This window comes from Lissotriton helveticus, chromosome 10, assembly GCF_964261635.1.
Source record: "Lissotriton helveticus chromosome 10, aLisHel1.1, whole genome shotgun sequence".
Lineage (NCBI taxonomy): Eukaryota > Metazoa > Chordata > Amphibia > Caudata > Salamandridae > Lissotriton > Lissotriton helveticus.
The window spans coordinates 1,140,789,747-1,140,813,927 of NC_136071.1; the positions used below are offsets into that span (position 1 = coordinate 1,140,789,747).

General features: G+C 43.8%; 1 protein-coding gene across 2 annotated transcripts in view; it reads right to left on the reverse strand.

Annotated features, from left to right (window-relative positions):
- The window catches only part of RBMS3 (RNA binding motif single stranded interacting protein 3), a 1,517,465-nt gene that overhangs the window by 458,863 nt on the left and 1,034,421 nt on the right, over positions 1-24,181 (reverse strand). For both annotated transcript variants that reach the window (XM_078663941.1, XM_078663942.1), the window contains exon 6: positions 18,553-18,632. In XM_078663941.1, coding sequence (XP_078520067.1) covers positions 18,553-18,632 — 80 coding nt within the window. The remainder of the gene's footprint in view (positions 1-18,552; positions 18,633-24,181) is intronic.

Genomic DNA, 24,181 nt, shown 5'->3' on the forward strand with positions numbered 1-24,181 from the left:
ACGGATTTACACATGGCTAGGTCTAATCTAGTATTTCCAAAACTGTGGGTCGTGACCCACTGGTGGGTCGCCAGCTGATGTTTGTTGGGTCAGGAAAGTCTAACAATATAAAGATGCATTTAAATTCTGGGCCTGGTTACGAGTTTGGTGGATGGGTTACTCCATCACAAACATGACGGACATCCTTACCGCCGTATTACGAGTTCCATTATATCCAATGGAATATAATGGAACTCTTAATACGGCGGGGAGTAACCCATCTGTCAAACTCGTAATCAGGCCCTGTGTGTTAATCTTATCACATTTGCCTGATTAAAAGCCAGCGCTCAGATTTCAGGCTCTGTCCTGTGATAAATTGTAGTTTATTCTCTTTAAATGATATCAGTGTTTACTTTTCTTTCTCTCACTGCACAGTGAGAGGAGTTTTTAAAGTGAATTATGTGACATTCTTGTTAGAGTACAAGGAGAATGAAATAAAAGGCTGTAGGATGTTGTTGTTTTGTAACACACAGCAAAATGTAAATACTTGTAAATGTACTCTATGCATTCAGTAGTTAGGAAAGCAAAAAATGAAGCAGATTATTTATAATCTGGAAGTGTGCTGGAACAGACATTAACAGGATCAGAACAAATCTAGACACTTTACTTGGTGACGCACACATTATAAATATCCACAGAAACCAGATTTGCACAAATTATCATTTGAGTGAATATGCTTTGTAGTTTCAGCATTAAAACTATATGTCTTTGCAAAATGAGTGGCCATTTCAATGAAAAATGTGATTAATGTAAATGACAATGTGATACCTCGCAATGCTTTAGTTACTTTAAAAAATTGCCTCTGCTCCTGCCGATTAAAGGTAGGTATGTCGCAAACGTTTGTCCTTGTAAAAATTGGGTTATGGTTCTAAAACGTTTGGGAACCACTGGACTAATATGAGGTGGCAGGGTGTGTAAAAGAATGATGGGTTGGGATGCTACCTAGAGTGATTGCCTTCGGTTAGGCTTAGTGAAAGCATTCCGCTCATCACTTTTTGGTGAGTTTGATGGATGCTTGATCCAGCCTTCACCAAATGTGTAGTTCACCAGTATATTCTGCTACATGTGGAGGCAGAGGGCAGGGCTGGTTTGAAAAGGGCACATCTCCATAACAAAGTGGTCAAAGAACCAATTGTAATTGAGGTTAATAACAGTAAAAGTAGTACACTTACTCTCTGTATAAATTCTGCCATGTAAAACTGAGCATAATATAAGCCCTGTCAAATTGGGGTAAATGTGTTTAATCATGTTACTCCCCATTCCGAGGGCAGAACTGGGAGTTTATACCAAAATTAGTGCACCAGGCAGCATCCATATTTATTGGATACCCCATTTAAGGGCCACACTCAAGTGAGAGGTGTGGCACAGTGGCCAGAGCAGCTAACTCTGGAACATGTGGTTCACGGTTCGATCACCGGCGGCAGCTCAGCTCAGCATCTATTTATAGAGTTTTATATAGTGCAGACATGACCCTTGGGTATCAGAGCACTTCACAGTTACATGAGGTAGGTTTGAGAACAGCTTGTATAGCCACAATAACATATATATTGGTTTGAGATGCAACTTGAATAGCAGCAGTATCATATATATCTAATATTCCTGAACATGACTATCTTCTCGGTTTCAAATAACACTTTTTGGAACTGATTAGTGTACAAGGTGTAACATTATTCCTATCAGGGCCGGAATGGGAACCAAAACTAGCCCTGGCAAAGAGCTCGGCCGGGCCCCCTGGGAGCGGCCGAGCTGTTTGCAAGGGCCATTTCTGCCAATTTTGTTACAGGGGCCAATTTTGCAGCTATGCTACAAAAACGGTCCTGTAATAAAATGGTCCCCACCCAAGTGGCCCACCAGGGAAACGCCCGGTGCCTGCTACGGCCAGTCCTAACCTGATTCCTATACTAATGGTTCCGAAGTGTCTTTGACTGTGAATTTCTGCATCAAAACAAGTCCAGAGTAGTACTGTACCATTAAAGACTATTCTCAGCTTAACTGATGACTTTATCTCTATATACGTTGTTGTTCTGTGTTGGTAACACCTATATCACGGTGTTGGTGATGAACAGTCTTGCCTAAGGAAGGAACTTGCTCATTAGGAAGATCTTCTCCTCCCTCTTAAATGTTGCCGCGTTTGGAATTTTTCTAATGTTTGGAGGGAGAGAGTTCCTGATTCTGGTGGCTGCTCCGGAGAATGCTCTGTCGTACATTTTCTTCTTCCGAAAGATGGGTGACATCATGTGACTCTGGACAATAGCTCATTTAATCTCCCTGGCGGCCCCCCGCGTCTTGAAACCCTAAGGGGGTGACATGTTCACACTTTAAAAATAGGAATTATTATTATTTATTATTATTATTTCACCCCAAATACTGCAGCCCAAGGAATGAAACTCAAAATTGTTGTGCACAGCTGTATATCAAACTAAAAAAGGACCCTAGTCCGACAGAATTTTGTAGCTATCATTGTCAATCGAAGCAAGCTAGAGGTAACAGACAGAATCAAAACATGTTTTTAACCTTGTTTTAGCCTGATGGTTGGAAAGACCCCCAGATACAAGTGCCCTTCTAAATTACAGCTGATTTACAGTTTCTGTCAGAAAAACGTCACATAGTTTAGTGATCGTGAACGTCTTGTTATGTTTTTGTCAATACATGTGTGAAAAGATAGTTATGAAGTGCCACCATGTGTGCAAGAAATTTTCACCACTGGGACAGATAGTAGGGTTTTAAGAAAGTGTTTAATAGTTTTGTAGGCCACATTCTACCATAAATTTACTGGCATAGTAACTGTCACTGTGCAACAGCCCTGTGAATTTCCTGTAACATCTGCATGTAGTGCTATTCCTCTTATGAAATGTGACCAACAAATTTAAATAAATCTCTTCAGAAATGTCAATGCACACTCTCTAAAATCATTATAAAATAATGAAGTGTAAGCATCAACAGTCCCATAATACCAGGAGTGGGCAGTATGTTTCATTCAACCCTCAGAATTAGCGGAATTTGGTAACAGTAAAGCGTAGGTCCTGCAATATTCTGCCAATCGCCATGTGGTGGAATTTTGTTCTTGCGATGCTCCAGAAACGCGAGCTGGCGAGCAAGATTTGGCGTCCTCCAGCGCGATTCTCTAACATGGATGGTCGGTCACGGTCAGAGGGCTACTTCTGGAGTAGATTTGCTGCTGCTCAAATAGATTTTCTACACGAGCGACAGAAAAATGAACTGGAATGGCCACACGCTGAATTTCCATCACTGCTCATGTTACCGACGATAAATTGCAGCACGAGCCGTGCAACGTGTTTATTTTCCGTCCATTTTTAGGTCTCCTGGCGTTTAACAGCGCGTCAGCGCTGTGTCCACCAGGAGATCTTTTGTTGCTGACTCTGCTTCCCAGGAGACAGCACCTGGCCGCGCGCATTTCGCAAAAGGCGATCGGCGCAGGCCACGTGCGCGCGAACGCGCTCGCCGTGGCTGTCTCCTGGGAAGCGCAAACATACACAGGCACACCTCCCCCTGCACGCATGCGCACACACATACACAAGTACACATACACGCACGGAGAGACATCCACCCCACCCCTCCGCCGTCGCACACACAGACACACACACACGCACACATACAGGCATTCCCCCCTTGCCCGCTCACCGGCACTCCGGACTTGTGCAGCCTCCGACCGCGGGGCTCTCCCTCGGGCATGGGAGCCCCGTGTCACCACTGCTCCTCCAGGCACTCCGTGGGCGCGGGCTTCACAAAACGGAAGTCCCGCCCCACCATAGGTTTCGTTTTTAGGAGTGCGCGCGCAGTAGCGTCCTCCTCCGTGCCAGCAGCAGACCTCATTTCAGCACTCCAGCCCACAGCAACAGGAAACCACGGACCTACTGCCCCTTCGGAAATACAAATATACTGAAAACTCATCTGTGTAGCATATTTTGCATATAGATACTACTTCCATTGTCTGGTGGTTCGCGTACAGCAGAATCAAAACTAAAAATACATTTGCAGTTTAATGACATTGGAAACGGACAGAATGGAGATGAGACACTGACATGTTCAATTAGGGAGACACTTATGTGCATTAGGATGGCAAGGCATTGAGTCAAGTGGCCGACATTCACTTACACTTGGGCACGGAAGACTGACTACACTCTAGGAGAGGAGACAGCACACTATAGGGAGACAGCACACTATAGGGAGACAGCACACTATAGGGAGACAGCACACTATAGGGAGACAGCACACTAGAGACAGCACACTATAGGTAGACAGCACACTACAGGGAGACAGCACACTAGAGACAGCACACTCTAGGTAGACAGCACACTACAGGGAGACAGCACACTACAGAGAGACAGCACACTACAGAGAGACAGCACACTACAGAGAGACAGCACACTACAGGGAGACAGCACACTACAGGGAGACAGCACACTACAGGGAGACAGCACACTACAGAGAGACAGCACGCTACAGGGAGACAGCACACTACAGAGAGACAGCACACTACAGGGAGACAGCACACTACAGGTAGACAGCACACTACAGGGAGACAGCACACTACAGAGAGACAGCACACTACAGGGAGACAGCACACTACAGGGAGACAGCACACTACAGGGAGACAGCACACTACAGAGAGACAGCACACTACAGGGAGTGCAGAGTAGTGAGTAGTGAGTGCACAGTAGTGAGTAGTGAGTGCAGAGTAGTGAATGCAGAGTAGTGAGTGCAGAGTAGTGAGTAGTGAGTGCAGAGTAGTGAGTGCAGAGTAGTGAGTGCAGAGTAGTGAGTAGTGAGTGCAGAGTAATGAGTGCAGAGTAGTGAGTAGTGAGTGCAGAGTAGTGAGTGCAGAGTAGTGAGTAGTGAGTGCAGAGTAGTGAATGCAGAGTAGTGAGTGCAGAGTAGTGAGTAGTGAGTGCAGAGTAGTGAGTAGTGAGTGCAGAGTAGTGAATGCAGAGTAGTGAGTGCAGAGTAGTGAGTAGTGAGTGCAGAGTAGTGAGTAGTGAGTGCAGAGTAGTGAGTGCAGAGTAGTGAGTAGTGAGTGCAGAGTAGTGAGTAGTGAGTGCAGAGTAGTGAGTAGTGAGTGCAAAGTAGTGAGTGCAAAGTAGTGAGTGCAGAGTAGTGAGTAGTGAGTGCAGAGTAGTGAGTAGTGAGTGCAGAGTAGTGAGTAGTGAGTGCAAAGTAGTGAGTAGTGAGTGCAAAGTAGTGAGTGCAGAGTAGTGAATAGTGAGTGCAGAGTAGTGAGTGCAAAGTAGTGAGTAGTGAGTGCAGAGTAGTGAGTAGTGATTGCAAAGTAGTGAGTGCAAAGTAGTGAGTAGTGAGTGCAGAGTAGTGAGTAGTGAGTGCAGAGTAGTGAGTAGTGAGTGCAGAGTAGTGAGTAGTGCGTGCAGAGTAGTCGGTAGTGAGTGCAAAGTAGTGAGTAGTAAGTGCAGAGTAGTGAGTGCAGAGTAGTGAGTGCAGAGTAGTGAGTGCAGAGTAGTGAGTGCAGAGTAGTGAGTAGTGAGTGCAAAGTAGTGAGTAGTGAGTGCAGAGTAGTGAGTAGTGAGTGCAGAGTAGTGAGTGCAGAGTAGTGAGTGCAGAGTAGTGAGTAGTGAGTGCAAAGTAGTGAGTAGTGAGTGCAGAGTAGTGAGTGCAGAGTAGTGAGTAGTGAGTGCAAAGTAGTGAGTGCAGAGTAGTGAGTGCAGAGTAGTGAGTGCAGAGTAGTGAGTGCAGAGTAGTGAGTAGTGAGTGCAAAGTAGTGAGTAGTGAGTGCAGAGTAGTGAGTGCAGAGTAGTGAGTGCAGAGTAGTGAGTGCAGAGTAGCGAGTGCAGAGTAGCGAGTGCAGAGTAGTGAGTGCAGAGTAGTGAGTGCAGAGTAGTGAGTGCAGAGTAGTGAGTAGTGAGTGCAGAGTAGTGAGTGCAGAGTAGTGAGCTGCCTCAAGTGAAGTACTCTGGTACCCAAGGATGACTAGCAAACAATATTATTCACAACGTTGCTTACTATTCAGCAACATTTGACAGTTTGCAAATCATCTTTATACAACAATTCAGAGTTTGATAATAAATTAATGTAACACATTGTAATATACAATGCCAATAGCTCAAACTTTAAGGCTGGGAGACCTATTGCATTGTAAATGCTTGTTATGTAACTCAGCGGAATTCCATAGAGTGAAACTCAGCGAGTCCGCCCACTCCTACTTAACACATCTTTAAAACTCCTAAAACATCTGCACTAAATGTCCTTAAGATAATAAGATTCCTGAAATATATTCATTTGAAGTTGCAAAATGTATACGTCTGCCTAAAACTGATTTTGTGACATGGGGACAAATAGGAGTATTTTTGCTTCAGTGGGTGGAAGGCCTATGAAGATGTTGCAGGCGGGAGAATAGATAGTTGATATGAAGAGCTGGACACCCAAATGCCATTTTGAAAGAGGGAGCTAATAAAAAGTCCATAGTGGTCCTGAATTTCACCAGACAATACCTCAGAAAATCAATAAAAAACCCACAGCACCCATAAGTAACTCAAAAGTCACTCAATAAATACAGTGTAAAATCTCTTCTAAAATGCCACTAGATAAACATTTAATGTCTGTAGATATACTATCAAATTGTGCCTATAGTTTTCAAAATGAACTAACATAAAAATCATTAGAATATAATTATCCAAATCGAGCATAAAATGGCATTTAAGTAAAAAATTCTAAATAATCTTTAAAATTATCAAATTGTCATCACCTTAAATTCATCATGAAGTTGAGCCAAGTTTTCAAAATGAACGTGCAGTACCCATCACGAAATGCCCATTAAACAGCACCATCAAGCATCAGCAACCACCGTTAACCAAAACATTATGCAATTCTCCAGAAATATTGCTCTTTCGGTTGCAAAACAATCGTATATAGGACTGCGACTCGCTATTAGGGAGGGATGCTCTTTGCAGACCCTTCCTATTAGCGACTCACATACCCTATTTTGTGCATCGGTAATAGGTAATCTGCTCACAAATGGGGCTTTGTACATTTAAAAATGCTTTTTTCCTGTTGGAAATGGTTTGCGAGCTGGAAAAAACTTCGAACATCTGCCTCTAAGTCTGCAAATAACTGGTGTTATGGCACAAAGATAAATGCAAATATTTGACTCAATGGTGAAGAAAATAGACAATTAATTTAATTTACAGCAGAATAAGGAATTCCAAGACATCATTCTGTGTCATGAAAAGAAATGTGAATAATACTGTGGCCTGAAAAGAAATGGCATTAACAAGGCACTAGGAAGAGGAAAACATCTGCCTATTCTACGCGCTGGTGCCAGATCCCTAACCCACTTGTCTTTATTCTGTGTAACTGCTGGTGGGGCATCTAGACCACTACCACATCTGTTATCTCACCAGCCTCTGCAGAGGAGGTGGAGATGTGGTGGATGGTGGCCCAGAGTCAGATGTTTCCCGGAGTGCAGGTGCCTAGAAGCAGAATAGAGAGGATACTGCAGGATTGGAGAAGCTCAAGACAGAACCTGACCACCGGCTCATCACGATTTCCAATGAGTCTACACACTTGAGTTTGGGAACTTTACTCTAAACATGGCCGAATGACCATTTTCAAATTCTACTAGGAAGCCAGTGATCAGTCTTGAGTCAGTTTTTGGAAAAGAGGCAGACTCCTCTGATGTCTTCACATTATCAGTACTACATACCGGTATTAGACAATGCCCCCCACCTTGAAGGAGTAATAATGATTTTAAAAAAACTCAAATATAACAGAGGGTACAATCTGTTGGCCAACATACTGACCAAATCAAAAACTTTCCTCCTGGCCAGAATCTCATGACATGTCTAGGAAGGATTTTCCTACTCACTTTATAAAATAAAAATATTTTGTACAGACACAAAATAAACTGAAATAGCTGATATTTCAGGAAAATCCAACAGTTCCTTTAAACTTAGTCATTTTCAGCAGAAACCAGATTTCTGAGATTAGATTCCTTGCTCTGTAGAACTGGTTCTGCTGTAGCTGAGGACTCTGCAATGGAATTGTTTTTATGAGCAATCCAAGACACAGCCATCTGGTAAAACAAAGAGAATCTGTATCCAAATTATTAAAACTCATGCTCGGAATGTGCTATTTTCTCCCCCAGACAGGAATATGTTTTTTAGATCTCTGCATACAATGCTGCATGATACTGTTCAAGTAGGCCTGCCTCATCTTTTGACTCAATCAAAAGATATACCACAAAGCGCCGTGGAGTGAGAAGACAGGAAATTGTGGTTGTGTTGAATTTGAGGTTAGTTTGATCTTGGGTCTCCTGCAGTCTGGTTTTCTCTGCTTCAACCAGCCCGGGGTTCATGATCATCTAACCGCTGATTGTCTGAATCAGAGAGAAAGCTCCCAAAAGACTATTCTAGGGTCAGGGGGAAGAAAAGTGAATAACCAGGGATTAACAGCCAGACATCTGGCCCACACTCTACGTGATGATTACCAACAATGGAATGCTAGGAGTAAAACGTGTGTCGATTGTCTGCTGTTTGTATCTTTGCTACTTGTGAAATATAAGATTGGATGTTTCGCTCTGTTTTGTATTTTAGGGAGTTGAGTTGTGGAGGTGATCATAGTAAATTTAGAAATAGAACTGGACCCAGATATCACAGTGTCCCTTCCCCTTTAATGGTTCAGGGACAATTTATGTAAAAATTCCAACAGGTTCTAAGTTCAATAGCAAGCCCACCCTTGCCTAACACAGTCGCCCATGCCTGCTACTTTCAAACATACTACATGACAATGCAGCCTCCACAGAGTCCTAACTACTGCTAAACGCATACGCTTCCCTCAATTTCTAAATATGCTCACTTCTCTCTCTCTGCCTGTTCTTTTGCCGACTCACATACCATATGTGTCACCTTTGGGGCGCAAACAGACGTTGCCTATCGTGCAAATAAAATGTTGGACGGCTTTGTCATCTTTGGACAATAAGGTAAGTCCAACAGGTCAAAAGAAATGGGGTCCTATGGGGAGCCACAAAAAGTGGTATCAGTGGAAAAACTACCCGTACTTAGTCGCACCTTGGTCAATGATACCAATCACACAATGGACAAAGAAACCTCAAAATGTTCAGTTGTGTTTACCTTCTAGTAATCAAAGTAAAACATTTGGTTGGACCTGTTATATAATATTCAAAGTGATGCATATTATATAACAGGTCCAACCAAATGTTTTACTTTGATTACTAGAAGGTAAACACAACTGAACATTTTGAGGTTTCTTTGTCCATTGTGTGATTGGTATCATTGACCAAGGTGCGACTAAGTACGGGTAGTTTTTCCACTGATACCACTTTTTGTGGCTCCCCATAGGACCCCATTTCTTTTGTTCTTTGTTCTCCCCTGGTCCATAATCATTACCAGTAGGGGGCCTCCTTCATTGTTACTTACTTAGTCCAACAGGTCACCCATCGTCAATATGTTAAGTCTAACAGACCTCCGACCAATGAAGTAAGTCCAACAGGTCACCTATCATCGATATGTTAAATCTAATAGACGTTCGACTAGTGAGGTAAGTCCAACAGGTCTCCCATCGTCAATATGTTAAGTCTAATAGACCTCCGACCAATGAAGTATGTCCAACAGGTCACCTATCATCGATATGTTAAATCTAATAGACCTCCGACTAGTGAGGTAAGTCCGACAGGTCACCCATCAGCAATATGTTAAATCTAATAGACCTGACTAGTGAGGTAAGTCCAACAAGTCACCCATCATCAGTATGTTAAATCTAACAGACATTCGACTAGTGAGGTAAGTCCAACAGGTCACCCATCGTCAATATGTTAAGTCTAATAGACCTCCGACCAATGAAGTTAGTCCAACAGGTCACTTATCATCGATATGTTAAATCTAATAGACGTTCGACTAGTGAGGTAAGTCCAACAGGTCACCCATCGTCAATATGTTAAATCTAATAGTCGTTCGACTAGTGAGGTAAGTCCAACAGGTCACCTATCATCAATATGTTAAATCTAATAGACATTCAACTAGTGAGGTAAGTCCAACAGGTCACCCATCATCAAAATGTTAAATCTAATAGACGTTCGACTAGTGAGGTAAGTCCAACAGGTCACCCATCATCAAAATGTTAAACCTAATAGACGTTCGACTAGTGAGGTAAGTCCAACAGGTCACCCATCATCAATATGTTAAGTCTAATAGACCTCCGACCAATGAAGTAAGTCCAACAGGTCACCTTTCATCGATATGTTAAATCTTATAGACGTTCGACTAGTGAGGTAAGTCAAACAGGTCACCCATCTCCAATATGTTAAATCTAATAGACCTCCGACTAGTGAGGTAAGTCCAACAGGTCACCCATCGGCAATATGTTAAATCTAATAGACCTCAGACTAGTGAGGTAAGTCCAACAAGTCACCAATCATCAATATGTTAAATCTAATAGACCTCTGAATAGTGAGGTAAGTCCAACAGGTCACCCATCATCAATATGTTAAATCTAATAGACTTTCGACTAGTGAGGTAAGTCCAACAGGTCACCTATCAGCAATATGTTAAATCTAATAGACATTCGACTAGTGAGGTAAGTCCAACAGGTCACCCATCATCAAAATGTTAAATCTAATAGATGTTCGACTAGTGAGATAAGTCCAACAGGTCACCCATCATCAAAATGTTAAATCTAATAGACCTTCAACTAGTGAGGTAAGTCCAACAGAGCACCCATCATCAATATGTTAAATCTAATAGACGTTCGACTAGTGAGGTAAGTCCAACAGGGCACCCATCATCGATAAGTTAAATCTAATAGACGTTCGACTAGTGAGGTAAGTCCAACAGGTCACCCAACCTCAAAATTTTAAATCTAATAGACCTCCGACTAGTGAGGTAAGTCCAACAGGTCACCCATCATCAAAATGTTAAATCTAATAGACCTCTGACTAGTGAGGTAAGTCCAACAGGTCACCCATCATCGATGTGTTAAACCTAATAGACCTTCGACTAGTGAGGTAAGTGCAACAGGTCCCCCATCATCGATATGTTAAATCTAATAGACCTTCGACTAGTGAGGTAAGTCCAACAGATCACCCATCATCAAAATTTTAAATCTAATAGACCTCTGACTAGTGAGGTAAGTCCAACAGGTCACCCACCATCAAAATGTTAAATCTAATAGGCCTCTGACTAGTGAGGTAAGTCCAACAGGTCACCCATCATCGATGTGTTAAACTTAATAGACCTTCGACTAGTGAGGTAAGTCCAACAGGTCACCTATCATCGATATGTAAAATCTAATAGACGTTCGGCTAGTGACGTAAGTCCAACAGGTCACCCATCGTCGATATGTTAAATCTAATAGACCTTCGAATAGTGAGGTAAGTCAACAGGTCACCCATCGTCAATATGTTAAACCTATTTTAATTCACTTGACTGTCAAAGATCCCTGAAAACTGAAGGATGTTCCTGAATGAATGCATAAGGAGCTTATAATGTGAACTGCCATTCCCCAAGGAACATCCAGGCGCTATATTCGTAAAGCTGGGAAGCGCACATGATGACAACCATGCAAGCCCAGTCCATCAAGACCCCAGACATCAGAGGCCACGTTTCACCATATTATCACATGGGTATTGATTCTGGGAGCAAGGACACTCCGGGGAGCCCTCATCACCCCCTCAGAGCAGGCACCTTGTAAAACATCACACACAAGTGATGTGCCTTTAGGGGCATGACGTCACCTGCACACACAAAGAAGGTTTTCCAGCGATGTTCCATGGAAAACGGCGATAACCTTGCTGATACGACCCTGTGGTCGTATCAGCATAATCCACTCCCAATGGTAAGTATACCTAATTCGGCATTTTTGCCAAAAACTAACGTCTGCAAAAATGCGTGGGTCTCCTAGTAAATATCGCAATGTGCACATTAGCGATAATTTACAAGATCTACTGCCCAGTGACGCCCATTTTGCATCTCATTAGAGTTGCAAAGCGAGGCTTCGGGAAAACAGGTGCTAACATGCGCTAATGCATGTTAGCATTCCCTTGTAGATAGGCCAATGTCATTTTCGCAGTGGCGAAACGGCCCTTGATAATATGCCCCCTAGCCCTCAAAGTGCTCCACTGGCTAATAGTCAATGCAAAGACAGCATTCAAGCCTCAAGGCGCTCAAAATTGTTCACAAAGTGTATTGGGGCAAATTCCCAGAACACCTGTGGAAAATGACCATACCTCTGTCCAGCCCTAGGATTCTAGGCTCATCGGCTGCAGACTTGACCAATGGACCTTAAACTGCTGAACGAAGCAGCCGGATCCATTGGTGTCTACAGAAGGAGAGCATGAAATGCTCGGAGCACAAACCCCAAAACAGACTCAAATAGCCTGAGGCTCAAGAAATGCGCCAAATCCAGAACTTTCCACGAGGCCTAGTGAGATCCACACAGGACCAGTGATGCAACTCACGAATATCGGCCATGGTTCCCATCTCACAGGATAAAATGCAGTAGCGGCCGGTGTTGTGGACGAGAGGCGGGGAGGGCGGAGGGGGCATAGGGGTCACGGGACAGAAAAAATAACGTACCTGCAGCCCACCACGTCGCCCTTTTCTGCTCCTCTCCTTGCAGGTACAGACTTCCTGTGGCCAATCCTGAAGCTGCTCTCATGGATGAGAGCAGCTTCAGGATTGGCCTTAGCGCCCTCGATTTGCGCGACCAGACAGGCTGGAACCCTGTGCCTGCTCTCTACAAACAGGCACCACAGCTTGGGTTGGAGAGATCTTCAATGCGCATGACTGTTTGGCTGACCTAAACGGCAGGACAAACCGTCATGTGCTGTGACAACAGTGCCCACCCCTCCTCCTGGCATCTTCCATGGCCCCGCCCCTAAAGACTCGGCAGGAAAGGAAAAATAAAACAATAATAACATTTGTTTATTATCGTTTTTTTTTCTTTTCCTGGTACTTTTGAGGCAGCTGGAGGGGGGAGGAATGCTCCTTCGCCATAGCAGAGGAGCTACATTTACTAGACGTCATACTTTCCTTCTAAAATCTTCAGCGCTCATTTGCTTATAGAAAATACTAAATACTTCCACACAGAAATAAATAAATATGATTTACGGGATTCTAAAACCAACGTTTCCTAAAACAGAAAATGTCACTCCTCCAGAGGTGAATAGCCCAACCTACTGTCCATGCACACAGGTCAGGCGAGGCTAGGGTGACCAGAATTTTAAAGCAAAAAACCGGGACATTTCACAAAAATAGAAGAAGGACTATAATTTTACGTCAAGCGAGCGCACAGAATGACAGCGCTCCTCAGCAGAAAATTACAAAACAGGCAGTGAGAACATACATAAGATGCTATTTTTAAACCCAGTAGCTTGCCTGTGAATTAAATTGCTTTCTTGGAACAACTGCTAACTATGCCCGCTTTGTAAAACATAAAAAAAGTCCCCCTTTTTAGTTGATCCTCTCCAAAAACCGAGACATGAGCTAAATTTCTCGAAATCTGCCCGGACACCTGGTGATAAACCAGGACCGTCCAGGCAAATCTGGGACGCCTGGTCAACCCTAGGCAAGGCGCGACACTGTGCATTGCACTGTTTTCATGTAACTGTAGAACCACAGACCCACTAAAGCAAAAACATGAGTCACCCTGTTGTGTACTGATCACTAGTACAAGCGAACCAAAGGGTCCAGGAACCAGATTATCCCTGAAATTGGCAAAACATTGACTGAAGGAGTGAAAAATTTACATAGCGCCCAATTCTCCCCACCAGCAGCCTTACATGATGTTATATTAAGCGTTTTTTTAATATCACAGCACTCGTCATTCGCACAACGTCTCGGTGTCATGATGACGCCACTAGCGAATCAAGATACGGCAAAGACTGCTTGGCTTACAAAGACTGTTTGAAGCTATTAGAAGATATTCAAACAACACTTTGGAGATATATTAATACCACTGAAAAGTTAGAGCTGCGAAGACAATTAAAGATTCATATATTCGTCTCCGGCGCGATAATGAGCTTTTCTTTAATATCTGGAAGCCCAGTTACCAGGAGTTGGCAGGTCTGCTTCCTTTGATGTGGATATGTCCAATGCCTTCCATCGCGAGGGATGATATGGAACAGAGCGCGGGGAAGAGACACATTCGCGAACTCCCCTGCTCGTTAGGGAGCGGTGTTGTCCAACACTCAGTCTGAGATTAATGACTGCTCTTCTAATGTCACTCTAAGCCGTGGGGTTTAGAAGACAAACTCCTTCTGTTGAAGGAGTGTGATTGTCTGAAGATCCTGAACGGTACATGGTGAGCGGGTCGATGAACACATATGTATCCCGCATCAGGACCTGTAGTGCGTCTTTCATCAGATTAGGAGCTCTTGAGATAGTGCTACGGTTGTCTCAGCCCATCTGAAGGCTTACGATTCAGGCACTAACTATTATTAGAACATTGGAATGTGGAGCACTCCATTGAAGACAATGGAGTGCTCCGTGCTTCTACGGGCCGGTAAAGGCCCGCACATCAACATTCCAATGTTTTCACAAAGGTCTCTCAGAGCCCGAGGGGATTTAAACCCCCTCGGGCTCCAAAAGGCCTTTGTTTTATTTGTTAGAACATTCTGCCCTCTAGTGGCAGAATGTTCTAATAGCCTTATAGCTCGGGCTATACCGGCTATTAGAACATTGGAACGTTGGAAGCTCCATTGAAACCAATCGAGTAGCTCCAGGCTTATAACTGCTGGTATAAGCCTGGAGCTCCAACATTCCAATGCTTCTTTGTGGCTGTGAACAAAGGCTTCAAGGAGCCTGAGGGAATGTCAATCCCTTCCCGCTCCCTGAAGCCTTTGTTTAATTTTTTAGAACATTTTGCCCTCTAGTTGTAGAATGTTCTAATAGCCTTAAACCCTTTGTAGCAGGGCTATACCGGCTATTAAAGTGCCGCTGCATTGTTAAAGTCCCTCGCCTTCGGCTCGGGCTTTTAAAGCTGCAGCGGGCCTTTAATAACTGGTATAGCATGCTGCAGCGGGCTATAATACTATTTTAAAGTCCAACTCTCTTATTAAAGGCCCAAGAAGGAGTGGGCTTTTAATAGCCGGTATAGCCCACTACGGCAGGCTATAAGGCATTATTATAACTCTCAGCAGTGGGCAATAATGGCTAATTGTTTGCTAGCATTCTAAGCTCCGAGGGCCAGATGCATATAAGGGTTTTGCCCATTCTGTGTCTATGGGAAAATGTGTTCATGCATATGGCCCTGAAAGAGTGTGAAGCAGGGGTGTACCTCAGAGAGCAAATTGAATGATGTTGTCATCCTGCTGTCTCAGTTCTTCTCAGACCTGACAGAGGAAGGAGCAGATCACCTGACACCTTCTCGGTCACCGTGGGTCTGCACATACCTGCCCCATGAGGGGACAAAGGCCGTAATGAGAAGTGGCTTCTACAAGGCCTCGGCCAGCACAACACCAGCTCTCTCCTCTTGGAGAGCAGAGAGGATGGCCTTTGGTGGGAGAAGATGGTACCTGCAGAGGGCAGTGGGGGATGGCAGGGGCATAACACAGGCCCCTGCGGTACGGGGGGCCTCCTTAGCACCGCACTTCGGCCATAGAGCTCCAGATTGAATCTGGAGGGGTCCCTCCATGTACCCTGCAGAGGGGCCCCCTCAAGTTTTGTAACGCCACTGGGGGATGGTGGTGGGCACCAATTGAAAGGAAATATATTTAGGTCCTGCCCACAATTGTAGGAATCGTACAACTGGCATACAGTGTGACTTGCTATACGACCATTGCTAACATGGGCATACGATAATGATTTATGGATCAATCTACTACCCGTCGACTGTTATGTAGTCTTACCTTAATTGAACCTTTTATGGGGATAGACCCGTGAGATTCTTTTGGAGGTACTTAAGTAATTAGTTTAAAAAGGAGGCTTGTTATAAACAAAAATAATGAGTAGTCTTGCTCCTTGAACTCCTCCCATGGCCTGTGCCACTGTAAGGATGATTGATATGTGAAACCTACAGAAGCAATAATATTGACAATGTAAGATGGCTGCAAGGTATCTTTAAATACTGAAGGTATCAGAGAGAGCCATGCCCTAATACACTCTATAAGGCTGCCCTCTTTGTCTTTCTACTTGGCAGAAAAATTTAAATAGCCTAAGTTTTGTAAGAAGATACCTCCCCTCCATGATTACCTGGTTTCCCTGCCCTTTTGCTTCCCCATGTTCATCATATTAGGTCCCCATAAGGTAATGAGTTGGAGACCAAAATCTCCTGTTAGAGTAACAGCATTAGTGTAAATGATGGGCTCTAAAACTTCTGCACTAATTATTATGTAGTGACAATGGCAAAACAAATGTATACAGATTCTTTCCAAATGTATTCCAATGGTGCCTGAAGCAGTCCATGAAAGCATAAGACGGCCTTAAACCGAAACATCAAGGAATACTGTTTAAACTTGAGGTTTAGGCTTTCCGCAACCATGTGAAGCTGTAAATAAATTATTATTGCAGTTATTATTGTTATTGATGATGGTGATGTTGATAGTAATTTTTGCTAGTAATAATCATTAATATTAATATTAATAATAATAATAATCATAATAATAGTAATAATAATAATAAGAAGAATACAAAAAATAATAATAACACAATTCTGAAAACAAGAATTTCTGCCCTAGCACATGAAGAGTGACATTCAACCCTGACTGATTGGAAGAGCATGCAATAGAAAATAGTAGAAATTTCATAGTTTGCAAAAATGTGGCTGACTTGGTTGACACTATGAACAAAACATGTAATTCGCAGAGTAGTTTCTTTGATCATCTTGAGCGTAGCAGGTGCAACAATGCGCAAATATTCCTATTCTATAATGGTTTTTATTTTTTTGTTTTTCCACTGTTCCAAGTAAGGCCACCTTCTATGTGGCTTTCCTTTTTAACTCTTTATTACATTTTACAAGGTGTGTAAAGCAATATTACATTGCTTGTGTGATACAGCGTGGTCGTCATACGCGTATACAACAGTATAAGTGTACATCCACCAACCGCAATATGAATCAGTACAGTCAAGACATGTGTTTGGAGGGACAAGATAAACTTCATCACGGTATACCCCATCCTGCCCCCTTGCACCCTCGCCAGTGGCGAGTGCACATCACCTTCTGTGCACCCGCTTTACTATCAGACAGCTTTGCATCCCATATTTACCCCATTCCTCAATTCCTTCAGAAAAAAATAATTTATCACCTGCATCAAGTATTCAACATCTCAAGATGAAAATCATTTCTCTCCACTTTACTTGCAATTGCATATATTTTCTATAATGGTACAACAAGTACCCAATGTGGAATTTAACAACAGTAAAACAGAAAGCAGTAGAGTACCACAGCTGATCAAAAAATGTTTCAGTTCATTTCGTGGCCACCACAAGAGAACATGGGAAGAGCAATGACACGACTTAAAGTTGACCAGAGTTCTCAACCTAACATGGTAAATAACATATATTAGGACACACATCTTTCAATAAAGAGCTTTATATTAGCATTTGAAATTCCTTCTGGTCACAGGTTTCAAGACCACATCTCTGAGTCTGAATGTAGGACATGAATATAGCCTTATAGCCCACTGTAGAGGGCTATACCGGCTATTAAAGGCCCTCTCCAGCGTTAAAGACCCCGAGCCGAAGGCGAGGGCCTTTAACAAGGGAGAGGGACTTTAATAGCCGGTATAGCCCAGCTACGAAGGGCTATAAGGCTATTAGAACATTCTGCCACTAGAGGGCAGAATGTTCTAACAAAAAAGAAAAAAGCCTTATGGGAGCGTGAGGGGATTGATATTGAAGCCTTTGTTCACAGTCAGAGCTGTGAACAAAGAAACAATGGAATGTTGGAGCTCCAGGCTCATAACAGCCATTATAAGCTCAGAGCACTCCATTGTTTTCAATGGAGCTCCCAATATTCCAATGTTCTAATCTTAGTCCATTGGTTGTCTCAGAGGCTTTCTTTGGAGCATTAATGACCCAGGTTCAAATCCTCTTTTCTCAGTCCCACAGTCCAATCATGGACCCGGACCATACCACCACTAGCCTGATTTAGGGGAGGGCTGAAGGAACATCTCTTTAAAGCACGCTCCATTAAAATGAAGACACAGTTCAACTCAACTCTCAGAACCAAGCTTCCCCTCCAATCAATCTTTGCAGCATCTTTGCCTTTGAACCTATCACACCTTTCTGCGCCTTTTGCCTTGCTTGGCGCTACGCAAATAGAGCATACATACATACATGAACCAGGATCAACCATTGAAAGCGTAGCATGGAGAAAAAGCGGAAACACATGACCAGGAACCAGGGATGAGGCTTGGGAGAAAAAAAGCACATAAAAACACCCAGACATTTTGCACAATAAGGTAATCTGGTGTGGAATACTACCACAGGTGTCAACCCCTCCATCCAGCAATACCTCAAACTCTGCAAAATCACACTTTGATGAGGAGACGGAAGGGACTTTTGTATTTAAAGAGACTTCAGAAGTACTTACGCGGTATACCCGGCGGCGTTTTCAGGTACTTTCCATTAAAATGCTGAATAACTACTTCACATTTTTCGGTAGACTCCATTCTGAAATGAACACAAAGATGTTTGAGCCGAAGAAGGTATTTAACTAGTTTCCACTGCAAAATCAAAATAATGTGAACTTTTTATTAAGTACAAACATGCTCTAAGAATAGCTTCAGTACACTGAAAAATACACGAAAGGACTGCATGCCCTTCCATTCCCCAGATGTAGCCTAAATCTGAATGATGTTTGGTTGTTGCAACATACACATAATGTCATCCATTTCAGGTATTCCTGAAAGTTGTCGAAGATGTGAATAATCAAGGTACCTCAACTGTCTTATCGCTTTAAAAGCTGTCATGGCTAAGAGACTCACTCAAACTTCCCTCTGAAGTACCAGAAATGCTGGGCACAGGCTGCCTGATTGTGTTTGTTTTACCCGACGTTGTTGCCTTGCTCATGTTTGGACAAGTTATGCTCCTCTGATGAGCTGTAATGTGAAATATGTATGAGATGTTGCTTTTATTTTTTTCATGTTGACTTGGGTTATTGTTAACTAAACCTGACACTGCAATATTTCACCCTGCAAATGGAGAATGTTTATTTATTTTTCTGGCGCTGTGGATGACACTTTGAACATCCAGTGCTTAAAGAATGTGTCGAGATGCATACATTTACAGAGGCATAATAAAAACTCACTGAAGGGATTTAGCTTTTCCCTTGGAATGACTTCTGATTATATGGGAGTCCCACAGATCTCACAGGATGGCTTTTTCTTCTTTGCATATTTATGCACTGTGTCCCTCTGAGTGTTGCAGTGTTTCGGTCTTATCTGTCGCTCACATGTCAGGCCTGCCTCTGGTCAAACCCCTGATCATGGATCTCTGAGAGGATTTATATGCTCTATAAGAGGAGCCAACTGTGCTCCTATACGGGTCTGCATGAGGCATTCATCTAAAGCCCTGGTGCTCGAAATCACAGGTATAGTTCAAAACTTTTTAAAGATTTTGTTTGTAAGTCCAACAAAACATCAAATTGTTGCCTGTTCCTACATGAGTGTGTCATTTTTATCTGTTTATTTTAATCATTGATGTCTGTTCTATAAAATGGGTACGAAAGGTACGGTTATAACATTTTACAGGTTGCGCCTATGAAGAATCTGTGTAGACGTTTTAACAAAGCCACCATGGCACCGCATGTGGTAAACCTTTCAGCACAGGTGTAATGTGCAGGAGCCGCCTCACACCCCTTGGATGGACGGTGGCTGTGTCTCCCAGGTTACTGTAGACTTCTCCCATGGTGGACTTAGAAGGGAAAACAAACAATGGTCAGATGTGCAGGGAGAAAACTCCCTGCACATCTGGGACATTGTGATTTTGCTTTTCAGGAATATACCATTGCTTTGGGGGTTGTTTCTGAAAAGTAATTTAAGATGCTGAGTGCAAAAAAACATAGATACCCACTTGGCCGTGATGCAAGTGCATCGGACCATGCAATGGATGCCCATTTTTATAATGGAGGTCTTGGCAAGGTGTGTAGTGGCAGTCCTCTGTCAAGGGGGCAGGGACAAGGGCTTCTGCCATCTTGCCAGGCTGGTGGGCCACCTGCCAGTGTCTACATGTCCTCATATGTCATTTCCATTAAATTAAACTGGAGAATTATCCACAGAGAAGAAATCTGATGATAATTTGCCATGGGCTACTTCACTTCGAAAGCAGATATACTGCCAAACAATTTTATTACCCTTAATAGACGCAAGAGGGGGTGTTACGATTCCTCGAAAGGGGTCGCCCCACCACACCTCCACCGCTAAAACACAATCCTTCCAAAAATGAGTCGTTCTTACGCTTAGCCAAAGTCTCCTATCCTAACGTACCCACAAAGATGAGTCGTCCTCTTCCCTCACCCTCAAATCTCGGATCTATGGCTTTTACCTTTGTCTCTATTCTCTTCCTTTTGACTTTCTGCAACATATTTACAAAACTTGTCAACTTCCTCAGACTGATACAGTGGCGGCTAGTGCCGACACGTAGTGCAGGGGGGCAGTGGGGGCAGCGTGAGGGAAAAAGAATGAAAAATAAATAAATGTCCACTTATTTTCCTGTTGTTGTCCGCCGCCTCTGTGATCCTCTGCTATTGCGCCTCGCCTCGGTTCTCCTCTGCTCCGGCAACTGCAGTCACCATGAGCACAAGCTCCCGGACTCCCCTTCGGCCAATCCCAGTGCCTCTCGAGAAGCACTAGGATGGGCCTGAGTGGGCTTGTTTCCAGCTCCTAAAGGGAATGGAAGCCTGAGCCTTCTGTTCTTCCACCCGGTAATGCAGCGCGGTTTGGGAAGATGTCAGTGCGCATGTCGATTTGGCTGTTCTGAGACAGCAGAGGCAGCTTTAGCACTTGTGGCACACTGTGCGACAATGTTTGTTGGCGCCCCCCAACAGTGGCATAGCAAGGGTGGCGGGGATGATCAGTCCTGGGTGGCACGAGTTTTGGGGGAAGCAGCATCTCCCCCGTTCCTACATGTGGCCCTCACGGCCGACTGTCGCAGGAATCGCAAGCACCCCCGCTGTAAACGCTGGGACCACCACAGGCGGCACACGCTCTAGCTATGCACTGCCCCCAATGACCACTTCGGCATGGATTCCCTCACTACTACCCTTTAACAGTGCCCCTCAAGTCTTCCTAAGCACACTCTCTCTCAGATGCATTTATGAAACAAATCTCTTTATTGTCTCAGATGCATTTAATTACATTTATAGTGCCACTCATACCAGTGTAGGGTGTCGGAGCACTTTACGTCACACACACATTACAAAGAGGCAATCAATCATCAGTGTGTAAATCAGTGTAAAGGAAATGTTACATCAGACAGAGGACTGAAAGGTGTAGGAGTCACATGTCATCCATACTGATAGACAGTATAGTTTAAGAGTGCTTGGTCAGGAGAAGCACAAACTCAGAATTTGTAACACAACACCATGTTTGGGGGTTACATGTAATAATAAGAATTATTTTATTTTTTACTGAAATGAACCCTTTTTGCAACATTAGAATAATGAAAGACTGGGAGAAAAATCATAACGCTCTAATCTATACCTTGCAGTTTGCATGCAGCTCTTTGATGACAGTTATTATCTCACTATTCTATATTAGGATTTTAATTTATTCCCTGCAAGTAACAAAAGGATCTCTCTGAGAAAAGCACTGACCTATTGACTTTATATACAGGGTACACATGCTTTGCATAAGACATATTAACCCTTTGTGCTACTTTATGATGAGTCAAAACTTCCACCAGACAAACGATCTCACTCCAGGAAAAACGTTAATCACAGGAGTTATCTGGACATTTTTATTGTTGTATGAATATTACTGGTGGCAAGGAACGTGGCAGCAGGTGCCTTTAAAACTGTAATATACTTGCAAACACGGCGCCTCCCCCAAGTCTGTACCCTGTGTGGCTGCACTGGTCACATCGCCCTGTGAGACGGCCGGCCAAACCCACATACGCACTGATAGCAGTGCCCACCACTCCTGCTGCTGATGGCCCCACCCCCAAGACTAGGCTGATGGCTCCGGCTCCTACAGGTAAAATAAAATGATAATAGAGCAGTTTTATTAATTGCTTTATTATCATTTTATTTTACGTTTGATCTGCTGCTTCCAGCCGTGGACCGGCGCTCCACCGCCATAACAAAGAAGCCGCCCCTGGTCCGATGTTAAACCACCTTATGCCCTTCTCCGTCTTCAGGGTTTTGCAACAGGTACTCATTCTGACCAGATTTTACACCCATCACCTTTCCTCCCCTCTACTCACCCCCTCCAACCAGATCACACTACATTGACTGCCCAGTGAAACCCACATCAACCTCAAATTTACCAATCTGTGCTACAAACTCATCCACTTCAGGCAACCTCTGACAAATCTGTACATGTCGGCATCACCTGACCCGCATGTATCAACTCAAGCCACTGACTAAAGTCCCAGCATCATTGCCCTAACCCAAAATCCCATCGAAATAATAACCCTCACCGATACAGCACTCACCACTCCAAAATCTGCACTTCTTTTGCTATCTCCATCTTCACTGTGCTCTGGATGTTTTGTACCTCAAGTTCCACCTCTTTCCTATCAACGCTCCTTGCCCTCTGCTCTCTTCTAGTCCCACTTGCACACATATGGTAATATACCTGCTGCACTCCTCTGTCCTCACTGTCTAAAAAGAATGTATGCATTCACTTATTGTGAAGACATTACACCTTTCCTTATTGTCAGAAATAAAACTCAATTAATCTGCAGCTCACCCATCCCCTGTAAACTGTCTTGTGCTGTAGACCTTCTATCATTAGTGTTCACTTAGAAGAGCAAAATATTATGGGAAAATGAAACTGAGATGGGAGGAGAGACAAAGGAAATTCTTAGCCTAAGGTAAAAATATCAAATTCCTCCTTCTGGTTACAATCATCCTGCCCATATCCACATGGTTCAAGCACTTTCTCAACCTCATTCTCTTCCCTCTTCGGTTACCCAGTTGCATTAGCCCAACCTGAATATAATACAGGTAGATGTTATCCAGATGGATAAATCCACTTGTGCTGTCACATTCGATCTGTCACTATTGTTGACTTTTTCCATTAGCTAATTAGACCCTGCAGGATTCCTTCTAGTCCCTCAACTTTGGTGACCCAGGCGTTAGCATCCCGATCAACAGCAGCCGCCTCCGGCTATCGAACCCTATCCTAACATCTGAGGAAATTGACCACTACCGTTTCACTCTATTAATCAGGAACCTCCAAAAATCTCTGATTTTTTTAACCCCCTAAATTTAAGAAAGCGCTGAAACCTAGCTTTTGAATTAAATTGTATTGGAGAAGAGTTTGGGCAACCCCTGAGCTTCTTTCCTATCGGCGAGGGTTGGTAGAGATACTTGGCATACAGGAGACAATCTACCCTGGATCAAACATGCCAGACACACTTTCCGAAGCATGGGAACGATAGGCTCTGGGGTGACTAGGGGATTGGGGGAGCTTGCACCCAAATTACTAAAGCAGAACTCAAACCGAGTTACAAGAACTTTAACCCCTTGGCATCGGCGGTAATTCAGCCGCGGCGCTGGGGGGAGGGGGTGCCATGCGTCGCCGACATGCTGGTGACGGAACCACTCCGTCACCAGCCACGGGTGGGCTGTGCTAATGACGGAGTGGTTCCATCACCGCCCCGCCCGCCTAATAGAATGCGCCGCGCAGGCGCGAAATCAACGCTGCGCAGGCGCGGCGGCCGGGCCATGACGGAACCACTCCGTCATTAGCACAGCCCACCCGTGGCTGGTGACGGAGTGGTTCCGTCATCAGCATAGAAGGGGTTAAACAGGGCACTCTCCTCATGAGTTCATCCTGAGTGCATTGGCTAATGGCTTTGTACAGCATATGGATTATTACAAAGCTGAAGAGTTTTTAGATGAAATTAACCTAGTCTGGCTAGAAAGCTTTATGTTCAGTTCAGACATGGGTCCCTCCCACTGCGCACATTCACTTCCAAATGGACTCTTACCGATAACATAGGGGAGCAGGCTAGAAGTGTGGCTCACTGGTTAGAAGCGGCAGACCCTGAAGCAG